Source organism: Hevea brasiliensis, chromosome 9, assembly GCF_030052815.1.
Source record: "Hevea brasiliensis isolate MT/VB/25A 57/8 chromosome 9, ASM3005281v1, whole genome shotgun sequence".
NCBI classification, from domain to species: Eukaryota; Viridiplantae; Streptophyta; class Magnoliopsida; order Malpighiales; family Euphorbiaceae; genus Hevea; species Hevea brasiliensis.
In genome coordinates this window covers 1,452,755-1,469,928 of record NC_079501.1, presented here as the reverse complement: position 1 = coordinate 1,469,928, position 17,174 = coordinate 1,452,755, and the positions used below count along the sequence as shown (strand labels likewise).

Here is a 17,174-nt window from a genome sequence, read left to right as displayed (position 1 = left end):
TGTGCCTGTGGTAGGCATGAGCCGAAGAAGAAGAAGATAATTGTAGCTGCAGAATGATTCAACCAAAATGAATGGAATGCTGAGGTCTATTCTAAGCATCAAATTTTGATAATGACAATACCCTCCACACAGAAATGGTTACGGCTGGATTCAAAACTCTCTATTATTATTAACTAAAACTATCAATTTCAATTTAAAATCAGATCAAAACCAGCCTGTGCCTGGGACTCCATCGACGTTGCTACTTCTGAAGATGTCAAGCCACGCATACTTCAACAGATGGCTACACCAACCAGAAACCTTTATTACAGGCAAGGACATTGCTGGCCACTTTAAATAGTGTTTCCCTAAAACTCAGTCTTGCACTTTTTTTTTTATTTAATAAATTTTTGTTCGGAATAAAGATAGTTTTATTTCCTATATTTATTAGGAAGATTTAATTTAATTTATTTTTAATTTTTAATCTGATTAGTATAATACTCATGTTATGCATGAATAATTTATAATTTTTATTTTTTTAATTTTATTTTAAATAAAATAAGTTATTACTATTAAATTAATTTTAAATTAAAATTTCTCTCTTATTTAATTTAATTTGAATAAATTTTTATCTATCATAATAATAAATTTTTAATTAGTTTATGTTATAATTAATTAAAAAACCTATTTAATTCTTTTTATATATTTATTAAGAGTAATTTTCATAATTATTTTATTTAAAATGTAATTAAAGTGCTTTATTTAAAAAATAATTTAAATTTCATAAAATTTTTATATTTTATCTCATAATTTATGTAAATCGATATTTATTTTTTATAAATTATAGAAAATACATTAAATTAATGAGAAAATAATATTATTTTTAAAATATATAAATATAATATTTTTTTATTATTAATATAATAAAAAATTATCAAATTGCTAATGATGAATTGAATTATTTAATTTTAGTAATAATGAAAATATATAATATTATTATTAATTAAAAATAACATTCTATTATATTATTTTTAAAATTACTACATTTAAACGTAAATTTCTTTAATTAATCTAAATTTTTTTATAAAATAATTATTTGACAAAAATAATTATCACTTTACATAAATTTGTAATATAAAATAAATACAGTTCATAAAGTTATACTTTTAAAATGTTATAATTTTCTATTATTAAAATAAATATTATAAATACATACTATTTTTCAAAAGGTAGATTTTATGATTATAATATTGTAACTTTAATTATTCTTAATCATCTTTATTTAGATCTAAATTTTTAATGTTATTATATTTACAATTTATCTTTAAAATTCTACTTCTATATAAAAATATAGTTAAGAGATAATTTATGCACTAAGATATAGATATTTAATTAAAATTTAAAAATAATTTTGATGAAAATTAATTATAATAAAATATAGATAATCAAAATACTAATTATAATTTTATTTGATATATAATTATAATGAAATAAGATATTCAAAGTTTAAGAAATATTGAATAAGAAATTTTAAAAAATTAATAATTAAATAAATATTAATTATATATATTTAAATAAATAAATTTTGAGAATGATAATTAATAACTTTGAAAGAAATAATAAAATATAAAAAATATTTGAGCACATTTAGATTAAATAAAAATACTTGGTGAATAAAGAGTACTTGATATGTATAAAAAATCTCATATGATACTATATATTGACAAATAAATGAAAATCATTTAAATAAAAAATAATTTATAACTAAATATTATTGAATTGAAAAATGTAATAAAAATATTTAAATTCAAATTTTTAAAAGTAAAATATTTCTTATTTACTTAGTAATTTCAATTAAATGGCCATAATGATGATGATGATGATAATAATAATAATAATAATAATAAGCATTAATTAATTTTAAGAAAGTAAAATAAAAATAATATTAAATTATTAACATAAAAAATAATATATACTAATTATAAATAAGTCAAATCTCTATATTTTATTTTTATAACTTTTATGTAGACTATACTTTTGTCTCTTAAATTTTTTAATAAAGATTTTATAATGAAAAATATAACAATGCAATAAAAATATTTGTTAAATATATAAAATAATTTAAGATTGAATTATATGATAGTTAATTATTAGATCACAAATTAATGATTATTTTTTTTAAACTAATGGCCATAAATGATCTATTATTATTATTATTATTATTATTATTATTATTATTATTATTATTATTATTATTATGGAGGGTAACATTTGGTAAATAATATTTTTACAAAAATGAATTTATAAAAAAATAATATAAATAATTTTTAAAAATTATATTTAATCATAAAATATCTTAATTTTTAAAAATCAAAATAATAATAATAATAATAATTATAAGAGAAATAAAAATAATAATAATTAGTATTTATAAAATAATATAAATAATTTGTAAATATTACATTTAATTACTAAATTTTTTAATTTTTAAAAAAATTGTAATTTGAATAATAAATGCTAAGGTTATATTATAAATAATAATGATAATTAAAAGAAAAATAAAAAATTAAATAATAATTAATATAAATGAGAGTATTTATGGTTAATTATGAAATCATAAATTAATAGTCAATATTCCTTAAATTAATAGTCATCAATTATCTTTATTATTATTATTATTATTATTATTATTATTATTATCATCATCATCATCATCATCATCACTAAACGTAACATGTGATAAAAAAATATTTTATATAAATGAATTTATAAAAAAATAATATAAATAATTTTTAAGTATTATATTTAATTATAAAATATCTTAATTTTTTAAAAATCAAATTTAAAAAAAAATAATATTTTAACTAATAAATGTTAAAGTAGTATTTTAAATAATAATAATTATTAAAAAAGAATTAAAAATTAAATAATAATTAGTATTTATATAATAATATAAATAATTTATAAATATTATATTTAATTATAAAATGTCTTAATTTTTAAAAAATTAAATTTTAAAAAATAATAATTTAAATCATAAATTTTAATGTAGTATTTTAAATAATAATGATAATTAAAAGATAAATTAAAAATTAAATAGTAATTAGTATAAAAAAATATTTACAGAAAGTGACACGTGACAACTTTTTTAATGAAAGTTTTACATGTCATTTCCCTGTTAATACATTCCTACTTATATATATAAGGATTGTATTTAGAAAATTAAATTATATAATAATTATATATTACAACTTTCAAAAAATATAGAAAAATAGTAATTAATAAATTTAATTAAAAATTATCAATTGGTATAAATATGATAGATTTAAAATCTTAACTCCTCTTGAATTTCTTTTATAAAAATATGGACCACTTCTTTATCAGAAAGTGAAAATAAAACATATATAAAATTAGTATATGGTTTTATTAGGTAAAATTAATAAGTTAGTTTAATTAGTTCTTAATTTTTTCTTTCTGTAATTAAATTGAACCTTTCATGTATTTATAATAATAATAATAATAATAATAATAATAGCTATTTATTATAGTATTAAAGTGTACTAATTAAATAATTTGTATCTTATGTATGCATAATTAGAAAATTAATAACTTAATCAAAATTTAAAAAAATTATATAATTAATTAATAAAAAATAAAACTTCAAGGGGGCAGGTATATATATATATATATATAATTTTTCTAAATAATAATAAAATGATATAATATGATTAATACTAATATTAATTATTTATTAATTATACTATAAAGAATATAAAAAAATAACGAAAATTTAATATTAAAAATATATTTTTATTAAATATGTGTTAAAGTAAAATAAAATCAAGGTAAATTAAAATTTATTAAATATTTAAAATAGAGAGAGGATAAATTATTTAACTCTATATGATAGAAGGACAAAATATTTAATTATATGTGATATTTTTTATAGTATAATTCTAAATTGTTTTATTAATTTTAATATGTATAATTCTTTAATTTTTATAATTAAATGAAATAATAAAAAATTAAGAATCCTTAAATTATAAATTTATAAATTTTTAAAATATATATGTTATTTTTAATTAGTTAGCCATCAAAATTATGGTAATAATGGTAATAGTAAAGATATTTAAAAGAAAATTAGAATTAAATAAAAATAGAATTAAATACTTAATATAAAATACAATAATTACTTACATTAATTATTATATTTGTTAAATATAATATAGTAAGTGCCACATAGTAGCACTAAAATTTAGAGTAATACGTGGCAACGATAAAAGAAAATCTCTCTACTTTATATATATATAATTAGTATATATGGTAATGCAATAAATTTAATTTAACATTGTCATTTGGTATAAATGTATTGGTTTTAGAATCTTATATGGCAGTCCAGGAGAAAACTTGACTATTTTAAATATTGCCATGTGGCATAAATATGAAAGTTTTAAAATCCCATGTGGCAACATCAAGAAAAAAATTTGTCTACTTTATATATATATATATATATATATATATATATATTTAGTTCATAAGTTTTGATTTTAGCTCAAATTAGTCTAATTTTTTTTATTTAATTATATGCTCATTTTTTTAATATTTAATTATTTTTTATTTTTAATGTTAAAATGTTAATTTTATATTATATAATTAATTAAATAAATAATAATAAATATTATTTTTATTATTCATTATTATTAATTAAATTGAAAACATAAAAAATATTATTTTTGTATTTTCATATAATTAATTAAAATTATAACTAATTTTAATTATTTAAATTAAAAATATTATTTTTATATTTTCATTTTTTTAATTAAAATTATAAATAAATAAAACTAAAAATATAAAAATATTATTTTTTATTTTCATATTATTAAAAATGAACTAATTATAGCTAATTAATTAACAGTAAAAATAATTAACAAAGTAAATAACATTAAAAAATAATTAACTAAATAATTAACTTTAAAATATTAAAAAATATATATGAAAAAGGTAAATCACGCATTAAAATGGTGAGTGAGTTGCGCTTCTTAAATTTGGGCTAAATTGGTCATAAATTAAAATTTTTTAACTAAATTAAATAAAAAATTAAAAATAAGTTAAATTAGACGTCCCTAATAAGTATAGGGGGCAAATTGAACTTTATTCTATTCTTGTTTTTACAAACATTCACTTTATTAATTTTTTTATTTTATTCATTATAATTTAGTTTATTTGAATAAAATTACTCATCTTTATTTTTTTTTCACTAGCAATCATTTACACCAAAATTTAATAGAATCTCGATAAAACTCCTATGTGATGTATATTACGTGCTTTGAAATCATTAAAAAAATATACATCTTTGTCGAGTTAAATTAATTTTTTTTTTGTCTAAAGATATGGATTAGTAAATATAATTAGTATAAATATATTTATTTTTTTAATTTTTTAATTTAATCTAATAATAAAATAAAATTTTTTATAATTTAAAATCAGGTGAGACAAGTCATATAAAAGTTTTACCTAAAATTTTACTGAATTCTGATATAAGTGACTATTAATAAATAAAATACTCACAAACTTGGTGTGCGACAAAAACATTTCTTTATTGTAATACTTATAATTTTTAAATAATTATTATATATATAAATATAAATATTTTAGTCTAACCCCAGGTATTATGGGTTTTGCTTAGTTACTTTCATTTCATGGCAATTTGGCTGTCGCCCAAATCTATAATTTCGGGCCGAGCATATAAGCTGTTGGAATTACTTTAGAATCAGGTCAAGATTATAAGCTACCCCACTATTTTTAGACGTCTCGGATACGTTTCCAATATCCGAATTGGCATAGGTAAGCCTGAACCCTAAGTTTTCTTAATTATTTGGTTTCGAGTTTATATTAAAAATCTATAAAATATTCGTGGTTGGTTAGAAAATTATAATTCATTTCGTATTAGCTTAGTAATATTGCTAAGGACCGCAGGACAAAGTTTTAGAATTTTTAGAGCTCAATTGGGTAGTTTTTGCAAAAGAGTTAGTTATAGGGACTAAATTATAATTTTTTAAATTGCGATTGTTGACTGTTTGGATGGGCCCAAGAGAGGCCGTGTGATGTGATTGAGATATGATTGTGTGACTTGAGGATATAGAAGTGTATTGTGAGCCCTTTTGCGGGTTGGGTAGGTCCTAGGTACAGGGGGAACCCTGTCAGATTTTCGGTACAACTTATGATATATTTGGTTCTTTTTAAGTTTGTATTGAGTCAATTATATTAAATAATTGTAATGAAACTGTTAGGTAAGCCAGGACAGCCACAGTAACCTCGGTTCACATCTGTGAGTAAAATATTGATTTTACTTATAATTTCAATATTATTATATATGTTCAGGCATGCCATACATCACTTATAAATGTATATTTATGTAGTTAAATACTAGGTACATTTTATATTGCATATTTATTCGATAAAATGTTATGAATGTTGTTTTATGGTAATTTGGAGCTCTGTGTGTGTGTTGGCATGTGTGTGGTGTGTGATAATGGATATGGACGGGACGGGTAGACGAGACTGAAGCTTGACTCACTGGGACCCGATCCTTTTATGGATAAGTCGGGGTAGGCACGGCTTGAGATGATCTCGCTGGCCCCCGCATTTAGTTTATTAAGTGAAAGTCTAGCTTAAGATGTACTCGCTGGCAGATGTTGGATTAAGAGAGCTGTATAGGGGATTAGCTTCCATATATGTACTGTTTGAATATTATATGAATGTGTGAGTGCTCCAAATTACCTTTTTGTTATTTATGATGTAATTTGTGTATGAAAACTATGAAGGTGTTGCATTCCACTCTTTAGGATGCATTAGCTTTAGATAGCTATAGAAATTATACTTAAAATCGATATTTTATTCTCTAAGTTGAATGCTCACTCCTGTTCACCTTGTTTTTCCAGATTACAGGAGATTTCTTATTGAGTTTTAACCTGCCTCTCTCCTTCGTAGGTCATTTAGTGATATCGGTTATGTTTTGTATAACTTTACTAAATTCTAGAACTCCACATATGTTAGAAGTACTTTATTTGATTTGGGTCTGTATTATAATTGCCACGTTGGATCTGTAAATCTATTAAATGCGTATATGATTAGATTGGATGAGGGAGCTAAGCTCCCATTTGATTTTATGACATTATGAGTATGTGGAGGGTGAGCTGAGCTCCCCAAATTATTATATATTTTGCTTACAGGTAGGGTGAGTCAAAAACTCCCCGTTGTATGGTCCATGTTATAGCTAGATTCTATCTGGTTGAATTCTCGAAATTGGGCTTAAAATGGGCTTTAGGATTGGGTTAAGAAATAGTTAGGCTTACTATGGGCCTCAGAGGCTTTAGGCTGGCTCAGGTCCTAGTGCCGATCCAGCCCACAAGTTGAGTCATGACAAATGTGGTATCAGAGCTTAAGCTCTAGATTCATGGGAAGTATATATCTAAAGCTTTAAGAAGAGTCTAATTAGGGGGTCACATGCGGAGTATAAGATTATGTTTCGGCTTCCTCTGTAATTCCTTATTTATAGATTCCGCATTATTTCTTGGGTAGTATAAGAGTGCTTCAATTTAGCACCTCGATTTTGTGAAGTATATGGTGATGTGAAATAGATTTAGCAAACGTGTTGAGGTATGCCATGGTGTGCCTATCTAGTGTAAGGCACCTCCAAGAAATACTATGTTTCTATTAGTATTGGTGTGCCTATCTAGTGCAAGGTAAGGCATGATGACCTAAAGGTGATTTTTAGCAGTATAGCTGCCCTAAATGAGAGTGAGGATATTATTGCAGGCAGTCATCAGTGAATAGCCAGTCAAAGTAAGTTTATGGTATCAGTGGAGTCAGGATAGATAAAAGAGTGAGAAATCTAGTCTGTTGGAATGTACCGTAATAACTATGCAATGTTTTCAAATTTTGTGTTGTAAGCTACAGATTACAATACCGACATAAAACTATTGTGTAGAGTTGCGTGTTTCCCCGTGGTGCACCATGATTAGGGTGTTTGTAAACAACCTCTATTTTAGTACAGTTATGTCAAAACAAAGTTTTATTTCTATAAAAGAGTTAGGAAAAATAGAGATTGAACACCAAAGGTCGCAGTTGGGTGATAACTAGAGTTAGTGACTCAGTTATCATACTTTGAGTGTAGAGTTAGGGCATAAGTGGCACAAGACTAGAGGTTTTTAGTATGATTACAGTGTAATGGTGACACCTACTTGGTGGGATAATCTGGTTTCCGGTATGAGATCATTGGCAGTGTTGGCATTATAGTGGACGTATTGCCTAAAGTTTAATGAAGATAGCACCTCCTTTATGTGACATTGGAGCGTAAGTACGACTCTACTCCCTAAAGGAGATTGGAGGTTATGAATAATATTCGTATCCTGCAAAATTACATTCTAGGAAGGTTGACAATACAAAAAGAGAGCAAACAACTTTATATAGTTGTGGTAATGGGGTTGAGATAGTACCTCTCTTGCAGTCAGTTATACTGTAGAGTATGGTAATGTTTTCTAAGGAAAGACAGAAGAGTACCACTAATATAACAATATGTGGAATGATATCCTAAATGGGACTGTAGTGTAATAAGAAATAGTGGCTCCGATATCCCCTTAGGGAGAGTATAATTTTCGTTGTAATGATTATAAGAGATCAGATCATGATGGATGCAGAGCTTTGGAGTAGTAGGGGAAAAAAAAAGGAATCCTGTAGATTCCCTCCTTGAGGTATTAGAGGGTAGTTTAGAGTTAAACAGAGGAAAGGACAATGACTGCAAGTAAGCAAAAATAAGTTATAAAATATCAGTAGATAAAAGGAAATATAGAAATGAAAATTTGGATAGTTGGTTTTAGATGCAACAGGAGAGAAATTCGAATGACAGTGGAAGTACCAGCTAGAGTGGTTAAAGCACAAATTTTGAGTAACATCAAGGTGTTGATAACTTGATAGAGACAGTGAAGGGATATAAGTTCCTGACATCATAGTCAGATCCAGAAAGAGAATAGCACTAAAGTTCTACTTTGGGTAAGATAAAAGAGATGAATTAAAGAGAAAACCAAATAGCCAAAAATAGGACAAGGTAAGGAAGATCAAAGTGTGATATAAGGTATATAAAGTGTCATTCTGAGTAAGGTAAATAGGATGAACTGAAAGGAAATATTAGAAAACCTAGAACGAGGGTACATGAGTGAGGATAACTGTCAAGATATAGAATCCAAAAGTGTAGGACTTAGGGCAAGTCATGGTTTAGGCAGTGTCAGGAGCCAAAACATGGGGTTTAGAGTTGCAGGATATGGATCAAACTCTATCTATTCCTGTTTCCAAAATGGAGTAGGTAGCAATGGGATAAGTCCATTTAGACTTCTAACAGTATAAGGAAAGTTATTTGAGGAATGTAACTAGAGCAAGTAAAAGTTATAGGATGTGCAATAGTGTCTTGAACTGTCTTATCAGGCAAAGGAGTGAATTAATAAGTAGTAAGTTAAATAAAAGTAAACCTAATGGTTCAAATAGGCATGACGAACAAAAATGATGGTGAAAAATGGCACATAGTCTCAGGACCTGAGTAGAGGTGGTGAGATAGCAATCATGGGGTCTGCGATCAAGGATTAGGTAAGCATTTTTAGTATGATCAATAGGGTCACTTTATGAGGAAACATGAATGAAAATGAGTGACAAAACTACAAAAGGAGATAAAGCAAAAAGAGATATGTATGAGTGACAGTCACAAGTCACTGAGAAGTACAAGGATAAGAGTTATGACAGTAAGCATGATTGGAATCCATTTTGGAAGAGTTTATTAGTGAGAGGTATCTTCTTGAATACAGTAAAATATAGGGATGCAAAAGAGTTAAGGTAGGCATAAAAAGGTAGAAATGGAGTACAAGTGGAGATAGAAAATCTTAAGATGATATATCAGGCAAATCGATGGTACAATGGAAGGATTGCTGTAGTTGATATCTTATATAGCGATGATGAAATTTCAAGGAGAAGACCAAGAGACATGAATGGTGTGTTGATGTCAGTAGGAGGAGATTTCTCGTTCTCTTCAAGTTTAGATCATACCTTTGGCTCTAGATGTCTATATAAGCAAGGGAAATAATGTTGCTATGACCTAGTATTTAAGAACTTAATAGGCACCAGTCTGTACACATTCTTCTTAAAAAGAAAATGACGGTATGCGTGTACCTGATGTTATGTATGAAAGGACGATCAGAGTAATGACCAGAATTAAGTCAAGTTAGTCACCAGGGCTCACAAACCTTCTGAACTCTAAGCTAGAGGAAGAGCTAGCTGTGAATAAGTTTTAGTGGATGAAATTATTACTGATGGGCAGTATATATGGTTATATTAAGGAGAATGAATACGTGAAGTATTTTGACTGAAATTAAGGCATAGCACACATTTTCCACAGCTTTTTTAGTTCAAATGGAACTTATAGTTTCTGGGGCTCCTATCTAACCAAGATAAACGAGTTTCTACAAAGGGTGATAAGGAATGGTAATGTTCCAATGGTCAAGTTAGAAAGGAGATACAAGAAGAATTTTCTAGGGTCAATTACAAGGGTTATATAATGTGAAAGATGTGCTGATAGGAGCCAATCATAAGGTTATAATTTTAGAAGTAATGAAACTAGTAATCAAGATAGGATTAAGAAATAAAAGCAAGGTTAAAGTTGATGATGGGATGGACATCCTTGAAAAAAAAGGTATAAGAATGAGAGAGAACAAAGGATAAAAAATAAGTATAGTAGGTTGGATAGATGTTAACAATAGTAAAATAGAAAAAGGAAGTGGATAAGATTCAAAAGACAGGAGAAAAGCTCAGTAGAGTTGGTTACAATTATGAGAATAAGAAGAATAAGCATGCTAGGGACACACTAAGGCATGTTTAAAACAATTTATGGTGAGATGATAGATTTAAGGAGTAATGGAATCACGATTTAAGTGTTAATATGTCAGGAAGTACGTCACATAATAAGAAGTTTTAGAAAGAAATCAAGATATTTCCATTCCAGAGGAGGAGTGGGAAATGATAAAGTTGCATGAACTGGGCTGTCAGGGAATACAAATACTTTTATCATATGAGAGAAGAGACTCAGTTCACTTTCCAATGTTGATTGATGGTGTAGGGTACATTTGGCACTTAGATAGAGCTCTATAGGACTAGATGCATAAGATGGACAGGAATTGGTTTAAGGACCTTACTAATGACACAAGGTAGATTGGAAATTTAAAGTGTTATGGGAGTGAGAAGATGCACAGGTATTGACCATTGAGGTCATGAGACAAGTAAAGATGTCGAACAAGATACCTATGATAGGTGCTACAGGAAAGTATCTCATAGGATACTATAGGATAAGGAACATAAGTCATGTCTGTAGGAAGCAGAGATTGTTGAAATAGAGGTATGGGGACTGAAGTCACTAAGAGATACGTTAGGGCACAATGAAGGAGAGGTAAGCACCAAAGCTGATGGAAGTTATGAGATATCAAGTCAAACACAATGGAGGTATAATGAGTACTGAAAATGTCAGAAAAAGATTAAGGAGTGGTTTGAGGTTTGAGTTACACTGTGAAATGACAATGATAGCTAGAATACTACAGCAAGCAAAAGAGTTATGCTGATCCTAGGTGAAAAGATGTAGAGTTTGCAGTGGGTGATTATGTATTCCTAAAGGTCTCCCCAATGAAAGGAGTCATGAGGTTTGGGAAGGAAGGCAAGCTGCCACCTAGATACATAGGACCCTTTGAGGTCATTGATAGAGTTGAAACAGTTGCTGACCAGTTAGAGTTACCAATAAGCCTTTCTCACGTCCACCCAGTGTTCCAAATTTTCATACTTAGGAAGTATACACCTGATTGTTTCCATGTGTTACAACCCGATACAGTGGAGTTGAAGGAAAACCTAACCTTCGAGGAGCAGCCAATAGCCATAGTGGACTTTCGGATGAGGCAGCTATAATCAAAATAGATTTCTATGGTTAAAGTTTTATGGAGGAGCCAATCGGTAGAAGAGTGTACCTGGGAGTCAGAGCAGGACATGCACAATAAGTATCTGTACTTGTCCACTGTGTAATCTTGTAATTCTTTATTCTATCTTGTGTAAAATTCGAGGGCGAATTTTCTGTAAAGGGAGAGGGGGGGGGGGAGGAGAATGTAACATCCCTAATTTTTAAATAATTATTTTATATAAATATTTTAGTCTAACCCCTGGTGTTGTGGGCTTTGCGTAGGTATTTTCGTTTCATAGCAATTCGACCATCGCCCGGATCTATAATTTCGGACCAAGCAGACAAGCTACCGGAATTACTTCAGAACCGGGTTAAGATTATAAGCTACTCCATCATTTTCAGACGTCTCAGATACGTTTCCAATATCCAAATTAGTGTAGCTAAGCCCGAACCTTAAGTTTCCTTAATTATTTAGTTTCTGGTTTATATTAAAAATTCATAAAATATTTGTGGGTAGTTAAAAAATTATAATTCCTTTTGTATTAGCTTAGTAATATTGCTAAGGACCACAGGGCAACGTTTTAGAATTTTTAGAGCTCAATTTGACAGTTTTTGCAAAATGATTAGTTGTAGGGACTAAATTGTAATTTTTTAAATTATGATTGTTGACTGTTTGGATGGGCCCAGGAGAGGCCATGTGATGTGATTGAGATATAGTTGTGTGACTTTGTAGATATTGAAGTGTATTTTGAGTTATTTTGCAGGTTGGGTAGGTCCTAGGTATGGGGGGAACGCTGCCGAATTTTGGACACGACTTAGAATGTCTTTGATTTTTTTTAAGTTTGTATTGAGTCAATTATATTAAATAATTATAATGAAAATGTCAGGTGAGCTGAAACAACCTTCCTTCTTCGCCCAGCCGCCACAGTGATCTCGGTTCACGTCTATGAGTAAAATATTGATTTTACTTATAATTTCAATATTATTATATATATTCAGGTATGCCCATGCATCATTTATAAATGTATATTTATGTAGTTAAATACTAGGCACGTTTTATATTGCATCTTTATTCGATGAAATGTTATGAATTTTGTTTTATGGTAATTTGGAGCTGAGTGCATGTGTTGGCATGCGTGTGGTATGTGATAGTGGATATAGACGGAATGGGTAGACGCCGCTGGAGCTTGACTCGCTAGAACCTGATCTTTTTATGGATAAGTCGAGGTAGGCACGACTCGAACTGATCTCGTTGGCCTCCGCATTTGGTCTATTAAGCGAAAGTCCGGCTTGAGATTTACTCGCTGGCAAAGATTGGATTAAGAAAGCTGTGTAGGAGATCAACTCCCATATACATACTGTTTGAATATTATATGGATGTGTGAATGCTCCAAATTACCTTTTTGTTATTTATGATGTGATTTGTGTATGAAAACTATGAAGGTGTTGCATTCCACTCTTTAAGATGCATTAGTTTTAGATAGCTATAGAAATTATACTTAAAATCGGTATTTTACTCTCTGAGTCGAACGCTCACTCCTGTTCACCTTATTTTTCCAGGTTACAGGAGATTTCTTATTGAGTTTTGACCTTCCTCTCTCCTTCGCAGGTCATTTAGTGATATTGGTTATATTTTGTATAACTTTACTAAATTATAGAATTTCGCATATTTTAGAAGTACTTTATTTGATTTGAGTCTGTATTATAATTGCTACGTTAGATCTGTAAATCTATTAAATGCATGTATGATTAGATTGTATGAGGGAGCTGAGCTCCCATTAGATTTTATGACATTGTGAGTATGTGGAGGATGAGTTGAGCTCCCTAAATTATTATTTATTATGCTTACAGGTCTAGTGAGTCAAAAAATTCTCGTTGTATGGTTCATATTATAACCAGACAGAGTCCGGTTAAATTCTCAAAATTGAGCTTAAAATGAGCTTTAGGATTGGATTAAGGAATAATAATACTTATTACGATCCTCGGGAGTTTTAGGCTGACCCAAGTCTCAATACTGGTCTGACCTATAGATTAAGTCATGACATTTATTTTTACAAAGGCCAACCCCACCTCATGCATATTTATTAAAACACTCTTACGTACTTAAATATAATTTAATTAGTTCATGTATGCTTTTAAAGAATTTCCAAACATTTTTTAAAATAATAATAATAATAATATTGAAGCCAAATAAAATTATTAGAATATAATGAAAATTTTTTAAAAATAATTATATATTTAAAATATAAATATATAAAATTATATTTTTAATAATTAAAACTCATTATATGTCCTGTCTTTTGTATTTATTATAAACAATAATTTTCCGCATCTCAACATTATCAAAGGACCCATAAGGCCATAACTGGAAATCAAGTTCGACCATTGGCCACTAGCCAACACCAAAGTTGATTTCTACGGTAAGATTCGCCACTACCACAGCAATCAAAATGAGTGGGTGGTAGGAACGACAAAGGTCACCAAGACAGGGACGGCAAATTATTTTTATTTTTAATTTTTGAAATATTTAAAACTTAAAGAACAGAATTCTAATACTTCTTTGAATCATCAAGGGCTAAGGCACCAAATTTCCACCTGAAAATCAACCATTGAAATTGTGCCGTAGAACTAAGCTAACCTAACCTAACATATGTTTTTGTTACATGTCTGGCTAGTAGACATCTCTATTTCAAACTAAATTACTAAATAATACACATCACAATTTTATTTATAAAAACTATTTATTTTTATTTATATATTTTTTAAAAAAATATTTAATTTAAATTTAAATACCATTCAAATCATGTAATCGTACCATCAAACTAAATGACAAAACCATTCATCAATTTACAACCACCAGAGAAAAAAAAAAGAAAACAAAAGGAGAAGCCTTTGAGAAGTTATATGTATATATTACATTGTTAAAAATTATAAACATCACCATCACCTACGCATATTATCGTCATCATCTGATAAACCATCTCAATCATGGCTGCGTTTCCACGCCAGCTTACGCCCACCCGACACTGATGCGATCCGGGTTTGGACGCTCTCAAACTCCGAATATCGGCAGGGAATCGTGATCCCACCTTGTTGATTGAACCCATACTCATATTCTGCTTCTCTCAATAGCTCGCCAAACAGTGGATGGTTAATGTAAATCACGGGCACCAAAATTCTGTGGAAATCGCCATCCTTTTGCCCCACATAGATCGCCAAATGTCCCTTTGGCACTTTCACCGATTTTTCCTGAATAGGATCCTCGCCCACAGGGATGTAACCCAACCCGGGTTTCGCGGAACATAGTGATTTTGCTCCTGCTGTCAAGCGGCGACCCCAGTTGATAAGCTTCGCTAGGGGCTTGGGCCTGCATGTTTGTACCGGTGAGCATAGCCGATTGTAACTGGATGGGCTACGGGTCCGTCGGAAGATCCATTTGGAGATCCTGACCACCCGTTTTCCAATCTTGAAGCCTCTTATCTTTCTCATGACTTGCCTGGGGAGGGAGAGAGATTATAATAAGAAAAGAGTTTTTTTTTTGTATATGAGTGGATTTTTTTCCTAAGCTTGGCAAGCAAGATCTCAAAGGGCTTTTGTTAGAAAGGTTAAAGAAAAAGGCCATGGGTCAGCGATAAACATGGTTAAACGGAAGAGAGTAAGGCATACTTCAGAGAGAGATGTAGGTATGTTTGACATCTTAATCTCTATTAATATACAAGAATTCCATTCGAAATTGAGCAAGATATACCCATCAAAAGGTGTATGTTCTTCCCCAAGAATCAAGGTGGTCGGCGGCGCGGATGCTGGTGGTAGTATTAGTGGCGCAGTTGCTGGGGTGGAATAGAGCCTCATGTTGCTAGGAAGGCGAGCTTTATATAAGGATATTATGGGAATATAATAAAGGAAAAAAAAAATGGGAAACGAATGAGAATTTTAATTTTTTAGGGTCAAAAGACGAGCGAAATTAGACAAAAATAAATAAAATTTTGATATGGTAGGCACGCGATTCTGATTTCCTGGAGGGAAGAGGTCAAAGGTCAGACAAAGGAACGGTCAGACGATGGCAGCTGGATTTCAGTTCTCATTTTTTATTGGGCATTTATGAGTAGGAACTGGTATTGCAAGTCAATTTAGCATCGCTCAATTCCTATTGGAATGGAATTGAAACTGAATCTGGAGTCCAAACAAACACGTTCCTTCCTGGAAAATGATTAATTTGCCACGTAAGCTAATTATTTCGTTGAACCAAACTCAAATGGTTTGGTTTTTGCTTGGATGACTAATTATATCTTTAATGTAATAAAATAAATGATTTTATTTAAAAAAAAATATAAAATTTTAATTATACATGCTCATATATTTGACAATTTAAGTAATTAACGATGCCATATGGCTGGCGTATCATATTATCAAAGCTTCAAGGAAATAAAAACTAAAATATGTCAAGTAGATGGTAAATTATGAACAGTCAAATTTATATAGTTTATTTTTTATAAAAATAAAATTTATACTATTAATGACTATATTTAGATGCATTAATAATATTTAATTTAATAATAAATATATAAATAAAATAAATTAAAAAACAATTATAAAAGGACACAAAAGGCTGTTGACTATATCAAATAAATATTTAAATCTTTTTTTTTCTTTGTTATATATATATATATATATTGAGGTTAAAATATGGAAGAAAACTCTCTTTTTATTTAGCATATTATTTTTTATATTTATTATTATAATTGGATCAATTGAAATTTTTAAATTTAAAATGTTAAGATTTATTTATTATTAATTAAAATTTTAAAAATTTAAATTGCATCATCAATATTTATATTTTATTTTATTTTATTTTTAAAGAAATTTTATTTTTTTAAGAAAATTCATTATGTAAATTTGCTCATTGTATTTTTTTTTTAATTTTTAAGTTTTCTTTTTAATTGTTATTAATATTATTTTTATAAAAATTTAGTATAAAATATTTAAATTTTTTTAATACGTGTGACTTTTTATTTGAATAACTTTATTATTACAAATCATTTTTACTTGTATTCATTTTATAATATTAATCTTTCTAATTAATTTGTATATATTAATAATAAAATAATAAATATTTATATTATATATATAATCATAAATAAATTTTCTTAATTTTACACTTTTTATTTTTCTTGTAATATTCATAATTTTGTCCGCCATGTTTTTCATATATCAT

General features: G+C 27.9%; 1 protein-coding gene across 1 annotated transcript; it reads right to left on the bottom strand.

Moving 5' to 3' along the window:
• Nucleotides 1-14,760: 14,760 nt before the first annotated feature.
• On the bottom strand, nt 14,761-15,829 carry LOC110655037 (auxin-responsive protein SAUR36). The gene has a single exon (XM_021811216.2). It carries the CDS (start codon nt 15,446-15,448, stop codon nt 14,942-14,944), a length of 507 nt encoding a protein of 168 aa, XP_021666908.1. The 5' UTR covers nt 15,449-15,829; the 3' UTR covers nt 14,761-14,941.
• Between the last annotated feature and the right edge of the window lie 1,345 nt (nt 15,830-17,174).